The sequence below is a fragment of the Doryrhamphus excisus genome, linkage group LG2, assembly GCF_037039965.1.
Source record: "Doryrhamphus excisus strain RoL-2023G ecotype Guam linkage group LG2, RoL_Dexc_Guam_v1.1, whole genome shotgun sequence".
NCBI lineage: Eukaryota > Metazoa > Chordata > Actinopteri > Syngnathiformes > Syngnathidae > Doryrhamphus > Doryrhamphus excisus.
In genome coordinates, this window is record NC_136358.1 from 5,286,976 (window position 1) to 5,307,031 (window position 20,056).

Here is a 20,056-nt window from a genome sequence, read left to right on the forward strand (position 1 = left end):
GCCGTGCACGTCCACCATGTTTTGCATTTTCTGTCAAAGTCCACTATGCCTTATTTGTGTCCAGATTAGACTCCCCACCCACTCTCAAATTTGAGTAAATCAGTTTTGGATTACTCATTGGTGGAATCAGGGTGCATAGCGCCTCCTACAGTTGGGATTTGAGTAGAACATTACACGGGTTTAGAATGGATGGAAGTGGAAGAAGAGGTAGAATGAAAACGTAAGCTACAACTGACATACACTGACGCACAGCTAATGATTAGCTAGTGATTAGCTAAAGTTTAGCTAGTAACGTTAGCTGTTATTACAACAATATGAGTGTAAATTGTCGCTTATGACTTTGAGACTGCTTTTGTGAGTGACGGTACAAATATTTACCACTGGTGGTTTGTATTTTTTGGGTTAAAACAAATGTAATATAGAGCGAGTTGGATACTGTCCCTTTAAGACAAGGCAGCCACATCCAGAACAATTGGAGTACTTATTTTGCGTACGTTAAAGATGCTAAAAACCAATCCAGTCTAAGTCAGTATATGTTTAGTTACCAAAAAAAAACCCTCAAACTTTTCATTTAACAACTTTCGCTTGAAAAAAAAAAACTGAATACATACACATAACTAGAGAGGCAGCCCATAAAACATGTGGATCACTATGGTATGATATGACAGAACTTTTATTTCATCGTTCAAAGTCGAGTTTACACCAACTGAAATTAGTCTGATAATTAGGAAGATTGATGAAGGATGATTAGGAAGGTTGCTTCTATTGTTTTTTTTAATGTCGAGACAATTGATCTATTACATCAGACATTATTTGGGTTTTTATTTGGCACCTTTAAAAATATATTAAGAGTTTATACAATATATAAAATGGCCACTAAATTGGGTTAAAAGTTCAACAGGACTTGATTAACATACATTACCACTCAAAACCAGGACACGCTTGCTCAGGCTGTTGAACGAGCAAGTGTGTCCAAATGTTTGACTGCTTGTCCGTCCATCCATTTTCTTGGCCTGCTTGTCCTCACCAGGGTTGCAGGTGTGCTTGAGCCTATCCCAGCTGTCTTTTCATCCAACCCTGGAGTTTGTTGCCAGCCAAACCCAAGGCCACAAATAAGCATCCACACTCTGTTGTAACTGGTAGTGTATACTGGAGCACAAAAGCGTGAAGGCCAACGTGTCTGCATTACTCGTATCGTCCACACGATGGCGCCATAGTGCCAAAAGTCTTGTTCATCATTTTTTTATGTTTGCATGTGTTTGATTTGAATCCATTTTTATATTTGTTAATTATGTCCTACAGCTGACAAAAATCGGAGGCACCGCTATGCAGAACTACTGAAGAACCAGAACCTTTGGTGGCCTCATCAATGCCTCCAGAGGATCCTAGTAAGTCAGTCAATTCTCTTGTTAAATGTTTACTCTCATGGCCTATTTATGAGTATTTTATCATGTCAGCACTTGGACATCATATCTGTAAGGCAGGAGTCACTCTGCAGGCGTACATCGGTGGCTCTTATAGGTGCCCAGGTGGCGAAAGCTGCGCCCACACTGCTGGCAACAGTAGGGGGTGGCTCCACTGTGTATCCTCTGGTGGGTGTACAGGTTGCCCAGCTCTTTAAAGCGGCGACCACACTGCGGGCAAGCGTATGGGCTCTCGCCGGTGTGGACGCGTTGATGTCTCTTGAGTCCAGAGAGGACCGAGAAGCCTTTTCCACATTGGGGGCAAGGGAAGGGGCTCTGGTCACCACTGTGCACCAGCCTGTGGCTCTTCAAGCGAGCAGCGTGGCGGAACCTCTCGCCGCAGTCAGGACACGCGAAGGGTTTCTCTCCTGTGTGGATGCGCTGGTGCTGCCGCAGGTTGCCCAGGTAGTTGAACTGGCGGCCGCAGTCCCCACACTCGTATCTGCCCTTCATTTTCACCTCCTTGTTGGCAGCAGACGCATCTTCTCTTCCGTCCTGTCCTAGCTCATTGTGTCCCGTGCCCACTGTGCTGCTGTCCCCTGCAACGGTGGGAGCAGCAACGATGCTCTGCAGGGCCTGGAGAGCTTGCACACCTTCTGTGTCCGAGTGAATCAGTTTAATATGCTCCTCCAGGAACGCCGAATCAGGACAGAAGGTTCCGCACAAAGAGCAAATGAAGGTGTGGTTGGGAAACTGCTGACCTGGAAAACACAAATAGAGAACAAACAAAGTTAGAACAAACAAACACTTGTGATTAATTAAGGAAATCTCAATTGATTTCATTTCTTTGCCCACCTGTCTGAGGTCTGCCCGTGTTGCCCTGCAGGGGACTGTCGCCCTCCCCGGGAGAACTGTGCGGCACCATGGAGAAGTCAGCCGTCTGAATGTGTGAAAAGCGGGCCGCCGTCTGTTCAAGTCTTGATGAGCCTTTCTCGTCCTCATCTACCTCAGTTCTGGCAGCTGGAGCGTCCTCACACTCGGGCTGCTTCATCACTGAGAAGACAATGTGGGTACGACATTCCATCACTATTGCTATTCGCAAAAACACAAATAATTCATGCACACATAAAATCCATAAAAATTCTTATTTTTCATATTCTAAACCCTATAATATGCCTCTCACCATCATTCATTCATTCATTTTCTACCGCTTTTTCCTCACGCTGGAGCCTATCCCAGCTGTCTTTGGGTCTGGTCGCCAGCCAATCACAGGGCACATATAGACAAACAACCATGGACTATGGACAATTTGGAGTCACCAATTAACCTATAATGTTTTTGGAATGTGGGAGGAAACCGGAGTCCCCAGAGAAAACCCACGCATGCACGGGGAGAACATGCAAACTCCACACAAAGATGGCCGAGGGTGGAATTGAACCCTGGTCTCCTCGCTGTGAGGTCTGCGCGCTAACCACTCGACCGCTGTGCCGCCGACAATAATTATAGTTAAAATTTCTGGCTGTATTAAATTGATTCATTGGATTTATTATTTTTTTCTATAGTAAAATTTGCTTTGGTTAGAGTACGTTTTGGTTTGAGCCGGACCTTCTGGAACGGATTAAAGATACACATACACAGATACACATTTTAAAATACACATTTTTGACTTGGGATTACTATGAATTCAATTAAACAATGAATTGTTAAATGTTCAATATTTCATAAGATATATGTTTTATGTTTTTTTAAGCCATGTATGGAGTACTTCAGCTCAAATGTCTGACTGTAAAAAGTTTAGGAACACCTGATCTAAACCATGGCCATGGTTCATGTTTTTGTAGTTCCCCTGCTTTCATTCCTATTGTGTGCCAAATTTCATGTAACAAGGTTCCGTCCTTGTTGCCTTTCCATACACACACACGGAAAGGGAGGGACTAACGCGAGTGGTTGCAAATTGCAATTCACAATTAAAAAGGAGAAGAAGAGGAGAATCGTCATTTCCGGTAACGACAGTATAGGATTTGGTACAGCACTAGAGTCAAATTTCATACAGTACACAACATGTATACACTTATCGGAGTATAAGTATATATAGAAACAGTAATAAGCATCGAGCGCTATTGGTTAAGTTGGTTCTTTTGTTTCCATGGTGACACGTTTTACCTTTCAGGTCTGCTGAGTACTCCACGGGAGCCATCCACTCGTAGTCATAAATGCGTTTGCTGCTAGTGGGGAGCATGTTGAAGATGTCATCCGCACTGGAGTCTGCGTGCCCAGGCCCGGAGGCTGCCACCCCGCTGTCCGGCCACAGATTGAGGGGATGCTGGTCGTCCTCCGGACGAACGTCTCTGTCGTCGTTTTCTTGGCCGCTCTGCTCCCCGTCCATCTCCGCTCCCCCTCTGGAGTTCTTGTCCTTCATCAGGTAGTGACAAATCGCGTCGATGTTCTCTTTCTTCACCCCCGGTAGGATAGATTTGGTTCTCTTGGGGTCCGCGTTGAGCAGCTTGGAGGTCGCCTCGGACCTCTTACAGGCAGCTGCCTCCGCCTCCACGCTCGCTCCTCCGAGCTCCTTGGTGTCCCTCTGCACGCTGCTCAGCCTCGCCTTTAACACCGCGATCTCCTCTGTTTTTTCCCTCAGCTCCATTTTCAGCACCCGTATCCTCATGCTGACCATTTGGCGGATCTCGGAGATCGCCGTTTCTAACACCACGCTGATATTCCTGCCCAGGTGCTCGCTGATGTCGTTTACCGAGCACAGCAGCTCTTCGTCGGGCTCCAGCATCAGGAAATCGCCGTCGTTCGACCCGGGAGGCTCCATGAAAGCGCCCTGGAGTCCAGGGGAAAGGTTAGTGTCAGAGAAACTGTGATTTCTTTTGCGACTCATAGATGATTTAACACGACGATTCTCTGTTGACAGCAGAGTTTTTAAGCTAGCAAGCTAATGTTATGCTGATGCTCCAGGGTGGCTAGTGAAGTTTAGCATGGGTGATCACACCGGATTATAGTACTACAAAATAAAAGCAGCACAGTGAGAACAATGCTTTGACGAAGCCAATTTGAACCGTTAACCGACATGTATTTTTTTAAGCCGGAAACTGGATCTTATTGTTATTAGACTTGAACTTTACTATAAATGTTACTCTTTAACGGTAACAGTAGACGTGGGCGATACTGCAAATTTTTGTATCGATCCGATACCAAGTAAATAATGCACATTGCCATTATTGTCGATGCACATTTTAGTGGTTTTTGCCTTAATTTGTTGATCATGATTATAATCACAATAAAACACTGGACGACAAATATATTTTTTTGTCAATGCATTTATTTTATCAATGCAATTTGATAATATTTAAACACACATTTCCTCAAAATGACACATTTTCCTAAACCAGCCCTCAAAAAGGAAAAGCGAGTAGTAAAACCTAGGTACACTTTTCCGCAGATTGTCCACAGTAAGTGAAATCCGTGAGGTACCCAACTATATTTTGCCACAATTATTATATATGTTTAAAGCTGTAAAATTCCTCGCCATATATACAGGCATTGGTTAAACAGTCTCACATTTCCTTTGAATTTTAATGATCAACTTACGAGATTTGACACAAATTCAGTGACTGAGGCATTCATTCTGTTGATCGTGGCTTGTCCTGGCACCGTTGGGCTGTAGACTTTTTGTATCCTTATTAAAACATAAACTTCCCTGTCCTCCATGAACCGAAGATTTATTTGCAGTCCGCCTTCATTCAGCATATGATTGCTAACGATCAGCTAACAAACAGCTAACGATCATACAACACGAAACAGGCAGCATAAAGGAGATTGAGTGACAATAGTCTACAGATCAGATCAAATCAGAATGCAGGACACAATAGTCAGGTTCTCCCTAAGCCCTTTAGGACTGTTGTGGCTCTGAATTTAGCTGGCTACAGACAAACAGATGACTGAGACGACCTGGACACATCTTCAACTCTCACACCCTCTACTGGTAGCAGTATTAAATACAGGAGCAGACACATCTGAGAGATCACTCTAATATAACACAAGGATGCAGAACACAATGTATGTTCATCCTCCAAAAAAAAGTGCAATCACCAATCGATCTTTTGTGTCTTTTAATGTTTAATATTTTTTCCAACAACCTCATTAAGAAAGCTGTTGTGGAATGGCTAGTGTGCATGGTGTAGCTAACACCGGCTAATAACGTTTCCGCCAACATTGTATGTGTCATATGTTTGTACTTCTGGCAGTATAACTGCAAGTATTAGCCAAATGTTTGACTGATGGACTGCGTTTTGTTTTTTGTCTGATTACTTCATTTTTTCCTGCGCATGTGTGTGTGTGTGTGTGTGTGTCTGTTATGTGGGGTGTGGCTTGTATGCTCTGAGCAGATCGAGCGCCATCACCCCACTGCAAAAGTAAATGTGTGTACTGTGTTGCCAGCTTTGATTCTGTAACATAGATTCATAACATTTATTTATTTTTTTATGAATAGGGTGCCTAACTGAAAACACTGTGAAGGTTAGATGTTAGTAAACTTATTGATATTTATTTGAGTTTTTTCGCTTGTTACAGAGCTTGTGTTCTCATTGGAAGGTAACTTTTTTACAAGCAATAAAAGACATTGAAGGCTTTCATTGAGAGTCAACTTGACTGGACTTTAGTGCTGTGACCTTTTTTTCCATGTGATTCTACGCGGGCTTGCTGGTATAAATTCCATCTCACAGAGGAACTGAGCGAAGGAAAGGAAGTGCTGAGTGTGTTCCTGGTGTGGCTCACACACACAAAATGACACAGTCGGTGCAAAAAAAAACAAAAGAGAAAGTTCTCTGAGGGAGCCTGGATGAACCAAATGTGGGCATCTTAACCCATTTCGGTAGTTTGGAAAGTTCTTTATTTGTTCACCGAGTGATGATTAACCTGCAAATGCCTGACTTTGTTTGAAAGGAAGGACTGGGCAAGCAGTTTTCTTCCATGATGGAGCGAAACAGACGGCACAGCAGACTTGGTAAGAATTTAATACAAAACTACTGCCATCTTATAATTAGAAAACACTGCAACATATGGTAAATATTAAACAGTGTCATTGTCAGTGAATACTATGCTTTATAATCGCATTTTAGAGTCGTATACATGTTATTTTTCCTTCATTGTGCATGATTCTTCTGCAGTGGGGGGTGCTTTTTGCAGAGATGCTGCCAGTGTTAAGGGAACACCCGGGGAGAACCTTCCAGGAGGTAGGCCTACCACACATTCACATTCGTGACTGGGTCATAAAATCAGAAATACTGTATGACCCATGCAGTCGTAGGCAGTCATGTGAATCCATTTAAAGTGTTCTCAAGTCACTGATTAATCTTAAAGTCAGTATGGACTCACTGACTCGTTACTATTTTTCAAACACACCAACTTTGTCATATACAGTAAAGTCTCGTTATATCGATATTCTCGGGAGTTGGAAAAAATACAGATATAACCGGACTATCCATATATCCGATCCTGCGCCGAACTGCATTAAAAGTGAGCAATAATGCACTCGACATTGTTCTATACTATAGAACAATGTTCTATAGTATAGAACAATGTCGAGCAGCTTAAATCAATCTTTGCTTCAGGATTTCAATACCAAAAAAGAACATGGCGAACGGCTGCTTCCAGTCAACTTTATTTTTCACACCACCAGAGCGCAGCACACACACCGATTCCCGCACTTCCTGGTTCACAGGTCATGCTCAACCCCGCCCACATAACTGGCCAAACACATGCCTGCAACAGAAGAACCAACTGCGTTCGTGGTTTCTCTCGTGTGTGTATAGATTCTATACAGGAAATCCTTAAGCAAAGATTGATTTAAGCTGCTTTTGTATCGATATAAGCAGACCAAATTGGCTGGCGGGAGATGAAAAGGGCATCGTAGTAACCGGATTATCATAATAACCGGGTATCGTACTAACGGAACTAATTATATCATAAAAGACTAGAAATTTCCCGGGAAATGAAAATAGTATCGTAATAAGTAGTAATTCGTTATAACCGATATCGATATAACGAGACTTTACTGTAGTTTTATATGTGACAGTAGCTTCTTTTGTAATGTATATTGTGTGGGATTCCCACATAGTATATTTCAAAGCTACCTTGCTTCTCTTGGTGATTAGTTGAATTCATGACAAATTAGTGACGATGATGATTTATTAATTACATTAGATTAGATTCAACTTTGTTATTGCTCATGTCACTGGTACAGGGCAACAAAATGCAGTTAGCATCCAACCAGAAATGCAATTTTATAAGTACCTTAGTAGTAAGTAAATGTAGAACAAAAATGAACAGATCTATGTAAAAAAACTATAACAGGCTATAACTATAATACAGTGAGGATATGTACAGATATATAAATGACTATAATATGGCTATTGCAGATTATACAGATTATAAACAGTATGGATGTGACAATATATAATAACAGTAATATGTACAGTATTGCAATGAAGTGACTAGAGTACGGTTATTGCAGATTATATAAATTATAAACAGTATGATCTATGAATGTGACAAGCTATTACAGTATTACAGTAATATGTACAATATTAATATTATATTATAATAATATATTATAATATTAAAATATTATAATAATACCATTACTGAAATAATCCACTACTGCATCAGGTTAATAACAAATTTGCATAATTGCCCACCTGTAGTTTTAGTACTTTATTCATGACGATGTTGAGGAGTTCTTCATTGAGTGCATTTGGTGATGCGTAGGTCTACCTCTACGTCTGGATGTGGTCACGGGTCCCGAGCGTCTTTCTGCGCTCGAGGAGTCGCAGGAACTGCAAGGGAAACTGCGGCTTTTGCAGGCCGACAGCACAGAGCTCGATGCTCTTTTTACGGTGCAACACACACACACATACACAATTTTACAAAAACACACGCTCACTTTAGGTTTTTATTTATTATGTGAAATGAAAAGATGGAAATACAGTGGGGGAAATAAGTATTAGATTTTGCTGATTGTGTATGAACTGTACGTATTTTTATGGTTCAATAAAGGTTCTAAATTAATTTGTATTGAGGGAAATAAGTATTTGATGTCAACCAGTGGTTGGTTGTGGCTGTTTCACCTTCCATGCAGGGACTTAATGTTATTCTTTTACATTCTGTGTTACAATAAACCTGCCATAAAAATTCTGGGACAGAATCAGCAGTGGACCGGATACTTATTTTTCCCCACTGTAAATACAAATAAAAATATTTTATAAATTGTTAAAAAATTATGATACTATGTATTTCAATGTTGTCCAACAGGAGTTGTCTGCCCGTGTGGTCTCCATTGACAGCGAGGACAAAGTGATTTTTGTTACTTTCCAGATGTTTGAGCAAGTGTGGAAGTTCACCACATACTATACACATGGTAGGTTGACATTTCATATTCTTTTTACATCCATCTACTGGCGCTGTTGTCATATTTTTTTATGTTTTTAAAAGGTCTTCTGGGTCACTGCTTGGAGAATCTATTGTTCCATGAAAAGTCTTGGCTAGAGAAAGATCTAGCAATGGAGGTTTCCATCGATGAGGACACGCTTCACCTTGTCTACATGTGCATTCTCATGCAAGAAGGTAAGTGCAATGTGGGGTGATATGGCAAAAAATGGCAAAAAAAAACATGAATAATGGAACCATTATACCATCTATAAGTTTATACATAAATTTATATTATCATTACAAAACAAAACATTTACTTGGTGGGAATCGACTGTCACAATGTTTTTTTTGTGTAATCAGCATCACTCTTCGCTAGCTGCACAGCCAACCAGATGTTTGATAGCTCCACATCTGCCGGAGACCTGTACCTGGAGCAAGGGGACGTAGCCCTCTTTGAACCCCCCTTCCTGGGCTCAGGGTGGACTGTTCTTTGTTTAGCAGATGGGGCCCGGGGCACTGCCCCGAAACCTGCGCTGGAACCTGTTCTACCTTTTCATCAGTGAGTCACATAGCTACCCATGTAACAAAATGTGTTGTGTCATGGCGTGTCCACATGCAGGTGGTTTCTCAAGTCTTGTGCAGAAAGTATTTTGATTGGGGACGGCAAGCCTGTCTGTGATTTCCCTCTGCATTTTGGTACGTATCTAGACATCATTTTTATTCACAAAAATATTTTATTCATGAAAGTCTTGTTTCATTCAGCAAGAGGCATCTGTGTGGCCGCTGTGCAGTATGATGCCGAAGGTCCAGACGAGCTCAGTTTGTTACCGGGCGATCGCGTTATCATTGTGGGACGGCTCGCATCCTGTCACCTTTGGTTCTTAGGCATGAAGGAAGCAACTAGCGAAGTAGGCCTGGTGGGGACGAGCAGCGTCAAAGTGTCCGCTGACACATACGAGTGAGTATGTCAAAGAAAAAAAAAAAATGAATGGAAATCATCAGCTGTTGTGTATTATTGTCCAGGTCAGCAGACGTCCTTCTAGACACAGAAGAAGCTACCTTGTTTAGACTGCAAGAGGACAAGGTCATTGAGCAAAGCATCGCTTTGTTGAAGGACAAATGTTGCAATGACATCAGTCGTTACTACAAGCTAGGTAAGACTTTTGCCATTACATGAAATTCTACTTCATTTATCTCCAAACAGCATTAACAAGTTTGTTGTGCTACAGTCTTCCTAAATAAATCTGCACATGTGCAGTAACATGGAATAGTACATTGCATCGGAAGGGAGCTGTGAGTGGTCCAAACAATTGTGTTAGATTACACATTTTGATGTGGTTTTCCATTCTTTTCCATTCCATTGTCTTCCTATTATTCGTGGTGGCAGCAATCTCAGTAGGGATTCTGATCCCTGGCCAACTCTTCCAGGGATGACGCCAAGGCCTTTCCCAGGCCAGTTTTAAGCACATAAATTAAGATGAGGCTGTATGGTGGAAGAGTGGTTAACACACAAGCCACACAAAAAAATATTAATTGATAATACATTATGATGCTGGGCGGCACGTCGGTCTAGTGGTTACCGTGCAGACCTCACAGCTAGGAGACCAGGGTTCAATTCCACCCTCGGCCATCTCTGTGTGGAGTTTGCATGTTCTCTCCGTGCATGCATGGGTTTTCTCCGGGTACTCCGGTTTCCTCCCACATTCCAAAAACATGCTAGGTTAATTGGTGACTCCAAATTGTCCATAGGTATGAATGTGAGTGTGAATGGTTGTTTTTTTTCTATATGTGCCCTGTGATTGGCTGGCGACCAGTCCAGGGAGTACTCTCGCCTGAAGACAGCTGGGATAGGCTCCAGCATGCCCACGACCCTAGTGAGGAAAAGCGGTATAGAAGATAGATGGATGGATGAAAGACGAAAAATCAATAATCTGTTTTTATGAGACTTTTGAGGGCCCCTGGAAATCTTGGTGCCCTAGATAATTGCCTGTATTTGCTAATAATAATTCATTCATTCATTCATTTTCTACCGCTTTTCCTCACGAGGGTCGCGGGGGGTGCTGGAGCCTATCCCAGCTGTCTTCGGGCGAGAGGCGGGGTACACCCTGGACTGGTTGCCAGCCAATCACAGGGCACATATAGACAAACAACCATTCACACTCACATTCATACCTATGGATAATTTGGAGTCGCCAATTAACCTAGCATGTTTTTGGAATGTGGGAGGAAACCGGAGTGCTAATAATAATAATAATAATAATAATAATAATAATAATAATAATAATAATAATAATAATAATAATACATTTTATTTGTATACCGCTTATCAAAATACTCAAAGACACTTTACAGAAGAATGGAGTTGAATAAAGCAAGTAAACAGAGTAGAAGACAACAAAATACAACATTCATTGGTTAATACACAGTTAAAACATGAGTAAAAGCGGGGCGGGGCACAGCAGTCAGATATTAAAAGTATAATAGTAAGTCCGATGCAGATAGGAGCAAAATGTAATACAGAAATAAGATAATGTTATTTTGTTCAATTCCAGATGTGTTCACTTTCCAAGACTCTGAGAAGAAGCAGTCAAGTAAGTCCATCATCTTCTCACGTTGGATCAAGTCCTTTGACAGAAGAATCTGCACTCAGTGGTTTAATTTTGAATTTCAGGACCTCCGACTGCCACGCTTGAACCGGTCTTAAGAAAAAATATTCTTACCCAAGAGAAGGATTCATCCTCAGAGTGTATCCTGGAGAGGATCCAAAAGGATGTGAACCAGGCCGATGAAGTCAAACTTCCTTTTTTCAGAGCAGCTGAAGAAGGACACAGAAACATCACAATGCTTGTGTCTTTTTTGGACGGACAACACTGTAAAGACGAGTTCAAGGTCCTCTACAATCTCAGTCCAGAGCTCCTGTCCTCGTCTGTCTTCTGCGCTCATGAGGATGAGTTGATTTCTTTCCTAGCTATTGCCAGGGAAACCGCTAGGAAAAAGCGACTATTGTGGCCGCAGACGCGTCTTTGCTTCCTATTGGCTAAGCTTTGTGCAGGCAGATCAAAGTTCAGCCAGGCCCGAGTGTACTTGGAGGAAGCTCTTGGCGTTCCCTGTGAAACCTTCACTGACATCAGGCTACTGGCCAGCATTTACTCAAACTTGGCTGGCATTTATCTTTTACAGAAGAACACAGAGAGCTTCTTTGGTCAGGCGGAGCGACTTGCCGCCTTGTTGATGGCAACTCCAGACTGCTTGGAATGCGTGGAGGACAGCTCGGTTCTTAAATACATCCTCAAGAAAGCACTTCTGTCTCACAACAAAACAGTAGAAGCTCGAGCTTGTTACCTTTTGGCTATGCATCACTGGACTCGTGCTGAGGGTGCCAAAGTGGTCCCATACCTGGAAAGACTACTTGCACTTTGTGCTGGAGCACAGGGAATGTTAAACATCTCCACTAGTGGAGGATATCTAATTCTAGGCAGGCTCTACAGAGAAATGAGCCTCCCTAATCTTAGTGTTAGCTCAGCACGGAGAGCATCCTTGCATCCTGGTTTAACGCTGACTGAAAGCCTCAGCAGTATGCTCCTCGTCTCCGAAAATGTCCAACAACTGTGTGGAACCCAGGAAAAGGACTGCTTCCCGGCTTTCATGGCTCCCTATTTAAACCAGTGTCTTACTTTAACCGGGATGCAAGGAGCATGCCACCAGTTGAAGCACCAGCTTGCTGTGTGTCTCTCACAGCTCTTTTATCAGCATAGAATGGTCGGCAAAGCCATCCAACTCATGCAGGCACTCATCGACAATCCTCCTCCGTGTCTTTCCGACTCACTGGCGGAACAGAAGAGTGCTCTTATCTGGCTGGCGTGGCTGCATGTCGACGACGGCCAAGCGACCGTGGCGGTGCGCATCTTGGATGAGGTCCTCACCGCCCTCCCAGAGCACTGCACAACGCCACTGGAAGGTCGGTGTGTCGTTTAACATAAACTGCACTGTTTGTGCTAACTTATTGTGACATTTAGGACTGGTTCTCAACATGCGTGGCGTAGCGCTGCGCTGCATGGGAGACCTCCGGAGGGCAGCAGAGAGCTACCAGGCTGCTGTGGACATCTGCCAGGAGTATGAAGACATGGCAAACTGGGCTGTAGCTCAGGCTAACATTGGTACTAATAACATATAGCAGATATACGATGTACTTCAGTCAGTGACCCGTCCTCACTCTTGCCCAGGGCTGCTTTGTCTTCAGGCGGGTGCTAAAGGACTAGCGCAGAGGCACCTCATGGAGTCCGTGCAGCTTTTCTCCGAGCTGGATGAAGGCGGTCATGAGACCAGCTTCATCGCCGTGCTGCTGGAGCTGGGACGACACTACATGGACCAGCAGCAAACGCACTATGGGAAAGGATGCTACGAGTGGGCTCTGCTGCTCGCCATGCATGCTAACCTCTTACAATGTAAAACATTCAAACGCTGATCTCATTGATTCCAAATTGATTCCAAACAGGAATTTCAATGATTGACAGGCCAGCTGAATGCCACCAGATGTCTGTGCCACCTGTATGAACGTGAGCGGTCGGAGCAGGCCCAGTGCATCATCTACAACCAATACCAGGTCCGACTGCTTCAAGGCACACGAGAGCGGGAACAGGAGGGGGAGACGCTGGAAATAGTCAGCCAGCTGTACCTTTCGCTGGCCACTCACAGGTGACCTCTTTAACTCTTTGGAGTCTTGACGCATGCAGCAATAATAGATGTTGTGGAATGATCATACAGCCACACAGAAGCTCCATGTTATCCAAGGTGCAGACATCAAACTGCCTACGAGTCTTTAAATCAGGGGTCTCAAACTCAATTTACTTGTGGGCCTCTGGATCTGCTCGGGTCTGGGTGAGACTGGGCCGCATCAGGTTTTCCACAAAAAAAAAAAAACGCATTTATTAAAAACAAAAAAATTTTAAAAACTTCGCTTTGGTTCCAATTTTCTATAAAAAAAGCTCTGATAAAACATTCCACTGTTCTCAAATATCTTACTTTATTTTTCTACACAAAATAAGATGAAAAATAAATAAACAAATCAAGAATAAAGAAAATCAATCAGTAATAAATAAATAAATATAGTAATAATAATAAAACTGCAAATAATAAAAACTTAAGAAACCACATATAGTTGGTGGGTAGACAAATTATTTTTTTATATTAAAATGAACAAAGCATTATTAGAGCCCTGTAGACATGACAAAACATGACTATAGTCACATTTATACTCTTTTTATTTACAACATATTGCGCAACTGCAGGGTCTTGAGACACATGCTAACTCGCAAACTAGAGAGCTAGCGACCTAAACGGTAGCCTCCAAGTTATTTCCTTTAAACTTAAATAGCCAAAAACTTACCACTTCCACACGGATAGGGAGGATAACTATTAACAGTTATTTAACCTTTAACATGAACATTAATCAAACGTAATAATTTTTTCTGGTTACATGATACCATACAGCATCCATATCAAACTTGCGCGGGCCGCACTAACATTAAACTTTCATATCAAGGCGGAGGCCTCAAACTAGTGTCCTGCGGGCCACATTTGGCCGTGTGTTTGAGACCCCTGCTTTCAATAGTGAAAATTGGGCACTAAACAGAAAATGAAACATGACGCCACCTTGGTATTGATGGGGAAAAAGCTTGTCATCAGTTGATCTAAGCATGAACAGCTATTTGGTTGCATATTTATTGTGTACATAGTAGTAAATTCCATTTACTATGCCGCTTATCCATGACGGGACTTTATTCCATTATAAACTGAAAAGAGAGAGGCGAGTCAATTGACGGCCATTTTCTATGCCGCTTATCCTCATCAGGGTCGCAGGGGTATGCTGGAGCCTATCCCAGCTGACTTTGGGCAAGACGCCGGGTACACCCTGGACTGGTCGCCAGCCAATCACAGGGCACATATAGACAAACAACCATTCACACTCACATTCATACCTATGGACAATTTGGATATGTTCAAAATGTATGAAAAATGAAAAAATAATTGTACAGTGGTTAGCGCGCAGACCTCACAGCTAGGAGACGAGGGTTCAATTCCACCCTCGGGCATCTCTGTGTGGAGTTTGCATGTTCTCCCCGTGCATGCGTGGGTTTTCTCCGGGTACTCCGGTTTCCTCCCACATTCCAAAAACATGCTAGGTTAATTGGCGACTCCAAATTGTCCATAGGTATGAATGTGAGTGTGAATGGTTGTTTGTCTATATGTGCCCTGTGATTGGCTGGCGACCAGTCCGGGGTGTACCCCGCCTCTCGCCCAAAGACAGCGGTAGAAAATGAATGAATGAATGAGTAACACACTTTTAAATATGAATTATAAAAGGCAAACACTACATACGTATATTAACACTCGAAAGTGTTAATAAAGCTACACACAAAAAGCACTATATTTATAGTGGAATGTTTGCAGGGCATATCGTGCAGCTCTAGACTACACAAAGAGCAGCCTGGCTATTTTCATTGACTTGGGCTTCAGGGAGAAAGAGGCGCACGGCTGGCTGCAGGCCGGGAAGATCTACCACCTCCTGGGCCAGACTGAACTTGTTGAACTTTACCTACAGGTCTTTATAAAGAGCTATTTCCACAACCGTTATGCTCCGAAACATGAATTTATGTTTTGTTGCTGTGGTGTTCAGGTGGCTCAGGACGTGGCTCTGAGCACAGGAGACACCAAGTTCATCCTGGAAGTGCTGGAAGCTGCCGGGGACCTTTTCTTCAACAGCAGCCAGGAAAGAGACAAAGCTGTTGTCTATTACAGGGTAATCAAAGCTCCTCATCTTTGTTCCCTAAGCCAGTGATTTTCAACCACTGTGCCACGGCACACTAGTGTACCTTGAGAAACCGTCAGGTGTGCCGTGAGGAATTATCCAATATCACTTTTTATAATTAACATTTATTAATCATGATTTGCAAATATTATGTCAATAACCATGAATATATGGAGCCAAATATTCCAATTGCATTTGGTTTATTTGCTCAAACGGAAAGAATTGAACAGGGATGTCCCACCCTCGGCCATCTCTGTGTGGAGTTTGCATGTTCTCCCCGTGCATGCGTGGGTTTTCTCCGGGTACTCCGGTTTCCTCCCACATTCCAAAAACATGCTAGGTTAATTGGCGACTCCAAATTGTCCATAGGTATGAATGTGAGTGTGAATGGTTGTTTGTCTATATGTGCCCTGTGATTGGCTGGCGACCAGTCCAGGGTGTACCCCGCCTCTCGCCCGAAGACAGCTGGGATAGGCTCCAGCAACCCCCGCGACCGTCGTGAGGAAAAAGCGGTAGAAAATGAATGAATGACTTTCGGATTAAAGGATTCAGGTATCTTGTACCTGCTCAAACGGAAATTTGTCAGGGTGCGTTCTTCTTCCTGGTGTTTTTCTTCTTCTGTTGGTTATTGGCGGCTGGCAAGCAGCTTTCGTATGCATTAGTGCCATTTGTGAAACAGAATCTAAACACTTCTATACTTTATTCACAAGTCCAGTTTTATTAAAAAAGAAAATATATACAGTAAACCTCGGATATATCGGATTCAATTGTTCCCACTGGTTTTGTCCGATATAAGCAAAATCCGTTATATGCGTATACCGGAAAATGTCCGCCACATTCATTACACGGACGCGCAATGCCATGGGGGAACTTTCTTTGATCCATGTTCACAGCCAAAGCTGAAGATTATAACATCTTTGTATGAATTACAGACATGTACATGAGCATGTACAACGAAATAAAAAAAAATTCTCAAATCTGTAGAAATGCCTTCTTGTTGCTATTAGCGAGGTTTAGAAACCAAACGTAAACGCAAACGATAATGACGTCACAGGCTATTGACAAGTCGGCAAGTTCCCATACATTTCAATAACATGTGACGTCATTATCGTTTGCACTCACGTTTATCGTTTGGTTTCTAAACCTCGCTAATAGCAACAAGATGGCATTTCTACAGATTTGAGATTTTTATTTTTATTTTGTTGTACATGCTCATGTACATGTCTGTAATTCATACAAAGATGTTATAATCTTCAGCTTTGGCTGTGAACATGGATCAAAGATGGATCAAAGGCCACGATGCGGCCATCCGATATATGCGAGGGAAATTGGAACGGGACTGGAGATTTTGTCCGAAATAGGCGAAATCCGTTATAAAAAATCCGATATGTGCAATGAATTTTTATTGGAAATGCATTACAGAAAAATCGGTTCTTTTTTATCTGTCCGTTGTGAGCGAATTTCCGATATATCCGAGTCCGATATATCCGAGGTTTACTGTATCTATATAAAACATGTCCTGAGTTTAATTATAAAATATTAGCAAGATTGCATTAGCATGCTTAGATATGACGTAACACGCAGATCCAGACGTTCTTCAGTTTTAAAAATGGAGGCCAGCAATCGGCACTTTGTTTTTGATTCAAACTAAATTTCAAGACTGGACAAACGAAAAATTGACAATTTAGAGTTATTCCAACAAGTGAAAGAAAAACTCGGGGAAGCCGGTATCACGTGATGTTGGTGTTTACGTTTTACTGCACATGACCCATTGACTGGCAGAGCAATGTAATATTGATCCGTGTGGCAACACCTACCTTGTTCCTCCGATGCACGTGTGAGGTCATGGTGACATTTTGTAACATTTTTGGTTAGTGGTGTGCCACAAGATTTTTCCAATGTAAAAATTTAAAATGTGCCGTGGCTCAAAAAAGTTTGAAAAACACTGCCCTAAGCAGCATATGTTGTTTTTGTGCCTGCAGGATCGTGCTCTGCCTATTGCGGTGAAGTACGGTAGCATGGCCAGCAGGCTAAGGTTGTGCAACAAGCTGACAGAAGTCATGCTTGGCCTAAAACTCTACGGAGAAGCTGTGGAGTTTGCTCACACCGTGCTGGACATCAGTATCACGCTAGGTACGGCAACACAAGTAGAGCTTAACATCGGAATTAAATGTAAAGTCACGCTGATTCTGTGACGCAGGCGATCATCTGAATGAGCGTGTGGGCTACCATCGACTGGCCCGTTTGTACCAGTGTTTGGGTCAGTGTGAGCTGGCAGAACACTACTACCTGAAGACACTCAGCCTGTGTCCAGCACCTCTGCAGTTTGATGAGGAAGCTCTCTACTATGCCAGGGTCTACCACAACTTGGGGGACATCCTCTTCTACCATCTAAAGGTATGGCAGAGCGGACGTGTCTATACAGTACATGTATACTCAGAACCGTGAGAGCGAGGGAGCGATGTGGCGAGGGAGGGCTGTATTTACAGTTATCACATACTACAGTATTAATTGGCCCTGTACCCTAGAAACCGCCCATGAATGATACGGGAAAAGGCCGAAATGATACTGTGTCAAAGCCCAGGGCAGTGATACTGATAAAATATAGAGTTTAACCATGTCCAGTATCAGCCCCCGTAGCTGTCCACTCAGAGCGCGCTGCTCTGGTATCGTACCCGTGAAACAACCAATCAGAGAACAGCACACGAGTGCTTAGTACCTAGTGCTTCTCCAGTCACCAAAAAACCCAAACTTGATTAATGGAACTTTAATTGTCAGACATTGATAAGATAAGACTGTTGATAAAATATTATTGTTGAAATATTTTTGCAATTATTGTGTACACTGTTTAGATATAATACATAAAATTTTCTGGAAACAAAATAGTCTTTTGATTAAATAGTATGTGATAATAAGCTCATGATTAAATAGTATGTGATAATAAGAGCATCACGACCTTCGGTCTCGTGCTGATACTGACACTTGGGGGCATGATACCTGGCCTGATACCAGACAAACCATGTGATAACCTATAAGTATGTTTAAAGAAGATGACAACCTGTCTGCGACCCACACATCAGGCCACGGTCCACAGTGTTCTTATTGTTCTGAAAAGTGCCCGCTTAAGCCAACGTCGACTTACATGGGAGACCGCTTTTGTTGACACAAAATTCAGTCCATTTAAACATCAGTCTATTTATGTCAGAGTAGAGCTTTAATATGCAAAAAGACAAAATGGGACCCTGTTTTTTTGCATCGGTCTCTTTCACGTCAACGACCCTCATGTCCTCCTTCACTACATCCATAAACCTCCTCTTTGGTCTTCTTCTACGCCTCCTACCTGGCAGCTCTAAACACAGCATCCTTCTACCAATATATTCACTATCTCTCCTCTGGACCTGTTCAAACCATCTCCAAGGCTTCTAACATAATGTCTCTCTGATGTACTCGTTCCTGATCCTATCCATCATGGTCACTCCCAATGAGAACCTCAGCATTGTTACTTGTGCCGAGTGCAGTCCAATAATCATCAGATGGCGTCTGCGAGAGAAAGCGTTTAAGTAAAAAAAAAATCTTCAAAGGCCCCGCGTCCTTCAACCCCACAAAACTGACAGTTTGGAATTAGCATGAGAGCACCAAATATGGGACATCGAAAGTTTTTATTCTCTAACCTGATGGCTCCAAACGTTACTGGCATGACAAGGAGATCCCACCCAAGATGTTTTCCTCACAGCACAATGGTGGGGGCATCATTATTTTCCTTAAATGCAACAATGGAGCTTCAGGTTGTGCAGGAGCGTCAAACGGCACATGGTTATGTGGAAATTATCCCTCATGACTGAAGACCCTCGTCTGTGTGGTAATGATTGGCTTTTTCAACAGGACTTAAATGTCTAAAATAATTCAATTCTTCCTACAGGAGCCCTTTGATGCTGCAGGCTACTACCACTTGGCGCTGGCGGCCGCCATGGATGTCGGGAACAAGCAATGCCAGCTAACGCTGTACACCCGGCTAGCCACCATCTACCACAACTTCCTCATGGACCGCGAGCTCTCGCTCTATTTTTATAAGAAAGCCAGAGGACTTGCCGCAGAGCTCAATGTGAGGAGGATAAACATCTTGGCGGATCACAAGTATGTCGCAGCCGTGGACTGTAGCACACATTTAACGCCATCATTTAATTCTGGACTGTCTACTTAGTGAAAATGTTCCTTTTTGGCCATTTTATCAACACTGCGTTATATCAAATTGTTTGATCTGGCACACTTTTTTTTATTTCTTACTGGGAACCCCATAATTAATGTTTTGCTGTCAATTGAATATACATTTCATCAAATGAAACAATAAATAAGTACTAATGTTGCTACTGCTCCATCACTGTTATAGACCACTGAAGTAGTTGAAGTTGTCTCC

At 42.7% G+C, this 20,056-nt stretch overlaps 2 protein-coding genes across 4 annotated transcripts; one reads left to right on the forward strand and one right to left on the reverse strand.

Annotated features, from left to right (window-relative positions):
* Positions 1-647: 647 nt before the first annotated feature.
* znf16l (zinc finger protein 16 like) lies at positions 648-4,386 on the reverse strand. The gene is made up of 3 exons (XM_058068005.2): positions 3,567-4,386; positions 2,259-2,456; positions 648-2,164 (listed from the first exon to the last, which is right to left on the reverse strand). Exons 1-3 carry the CDS (start codon positions 4,285-4,287, stop codon positions 1,488-1,490), a joined length of 1,596 nt encoding a protein of 531 aa, XP_057923988.2. The 5' UTR covers positions 4,288-4,386; the 3' UTR covers positions 648-1,487.
* Positions 3,440-19,845, forward strand: sh3tc1 (SH3 domain and tetratricopeptide repeats 1). Of its 3 annotated transcripts, XM_058067868.2 has the most exons (21): positions 3,440-3,825; positions 4,042-4,248; positions 6,351-6,411; positions 6,575-6,640; positions 8,175-8,302; positions 8,718-8,823; positions 8,898-9,029; positions 9,195-9,393; positions 9,454-9,530; positions 9,597-9,792; positions 9,858-9,988; positions 11,387-11,425; positions 11,506-12,792; positions 12,851-12,991; positions 13,058-13,279; positions 13,349-13,529; positions 15,285-15,435; positions 15,511-15,633; positions 17,625-17,775; positions 17,843-18,039; positions 19,562-19,845. In XM_058067868.2, the coding sequence occupies exons 3-21, from the start codon at positions 6,378-6,380 to the stop codon at positions 19,841-19,843; spliced, it is 3,843 nt and encodes a 1,280-aa protein (XP_057923851.2). In that variant the 5' UTR covers positions 3,440-3,825; positions 4,042-4,248; positions 6,351-6,377; the 3' UTR covers positions 19,844-19,845. The 3 variants fall into 3 exon arrangements, with proteins under 3 accessions (XP_057923851.2, XP_057923855.2, XP_078652322.1); XM_058067872.2 differs by lacking the exon at positions 3,440-3,825 and having other exon boundaries at positions 3,894-4,248; XM_078796196.1 differs by lacking the exons at positions 3,440-3,825; positions 4,042-4,248 and adding an exon at positions 6,192-6,257.
* The last annotated feature ends 211 nt before the right edge of the window (positions 19,846-20,056 follow it).

What these genes read in the sequence shown, in the direction of transcription:
- sh3tc1 (XM_058067868.2), top strand. Translation starts at nt 6,378, where the DNA reads ATGATGGAGCGAAACAGACGGCACAGCAGACTTG. An exon ending in CCTGTTCTACCTTTTCATCA is followed by an intron (nt 9,394 to 9,453) that starts GTGAGTCACATA and finishes GTCCACATGCAG; the next exon opens with GTGGTTTCTCAAGTCTTGTG. An exon ending in CTTTCGCTGGCCACTCACAG is followed by an intron (nt 13,530 to 15,284) that starts GTGACCTCTTTA and finishes GAATGTTTGCAG; the next exon opens with GGCATATCGTGCAGCTCTAG.
- znf16l (XM_058068005.2), bottom strand. Translation starts at nt 4,287, where the DNA reads ATGAGTCGCAAAAGAAATCACAGTTTCTCTGACACTAACCTTTCCCCT. An exon ending in GTACTCAGCAGACCTGAAAG is followed by an intron (nt 2,457 to 3,566) that starts GTAAAACGTGTC and finishes TTGTCTTCTCAG; the next exon opens with TGATGAAGCAGCCCGAGTGT. An exon ending in CACGGGCAGACCTCAGACAG is followed by an intron (nt 2,165 to 2,258) that starts GTGGGCAAAGAA and finishes TGTGTTTTCCAG; the next exon opens with GTCAGCAGTTTCCCAACCAC.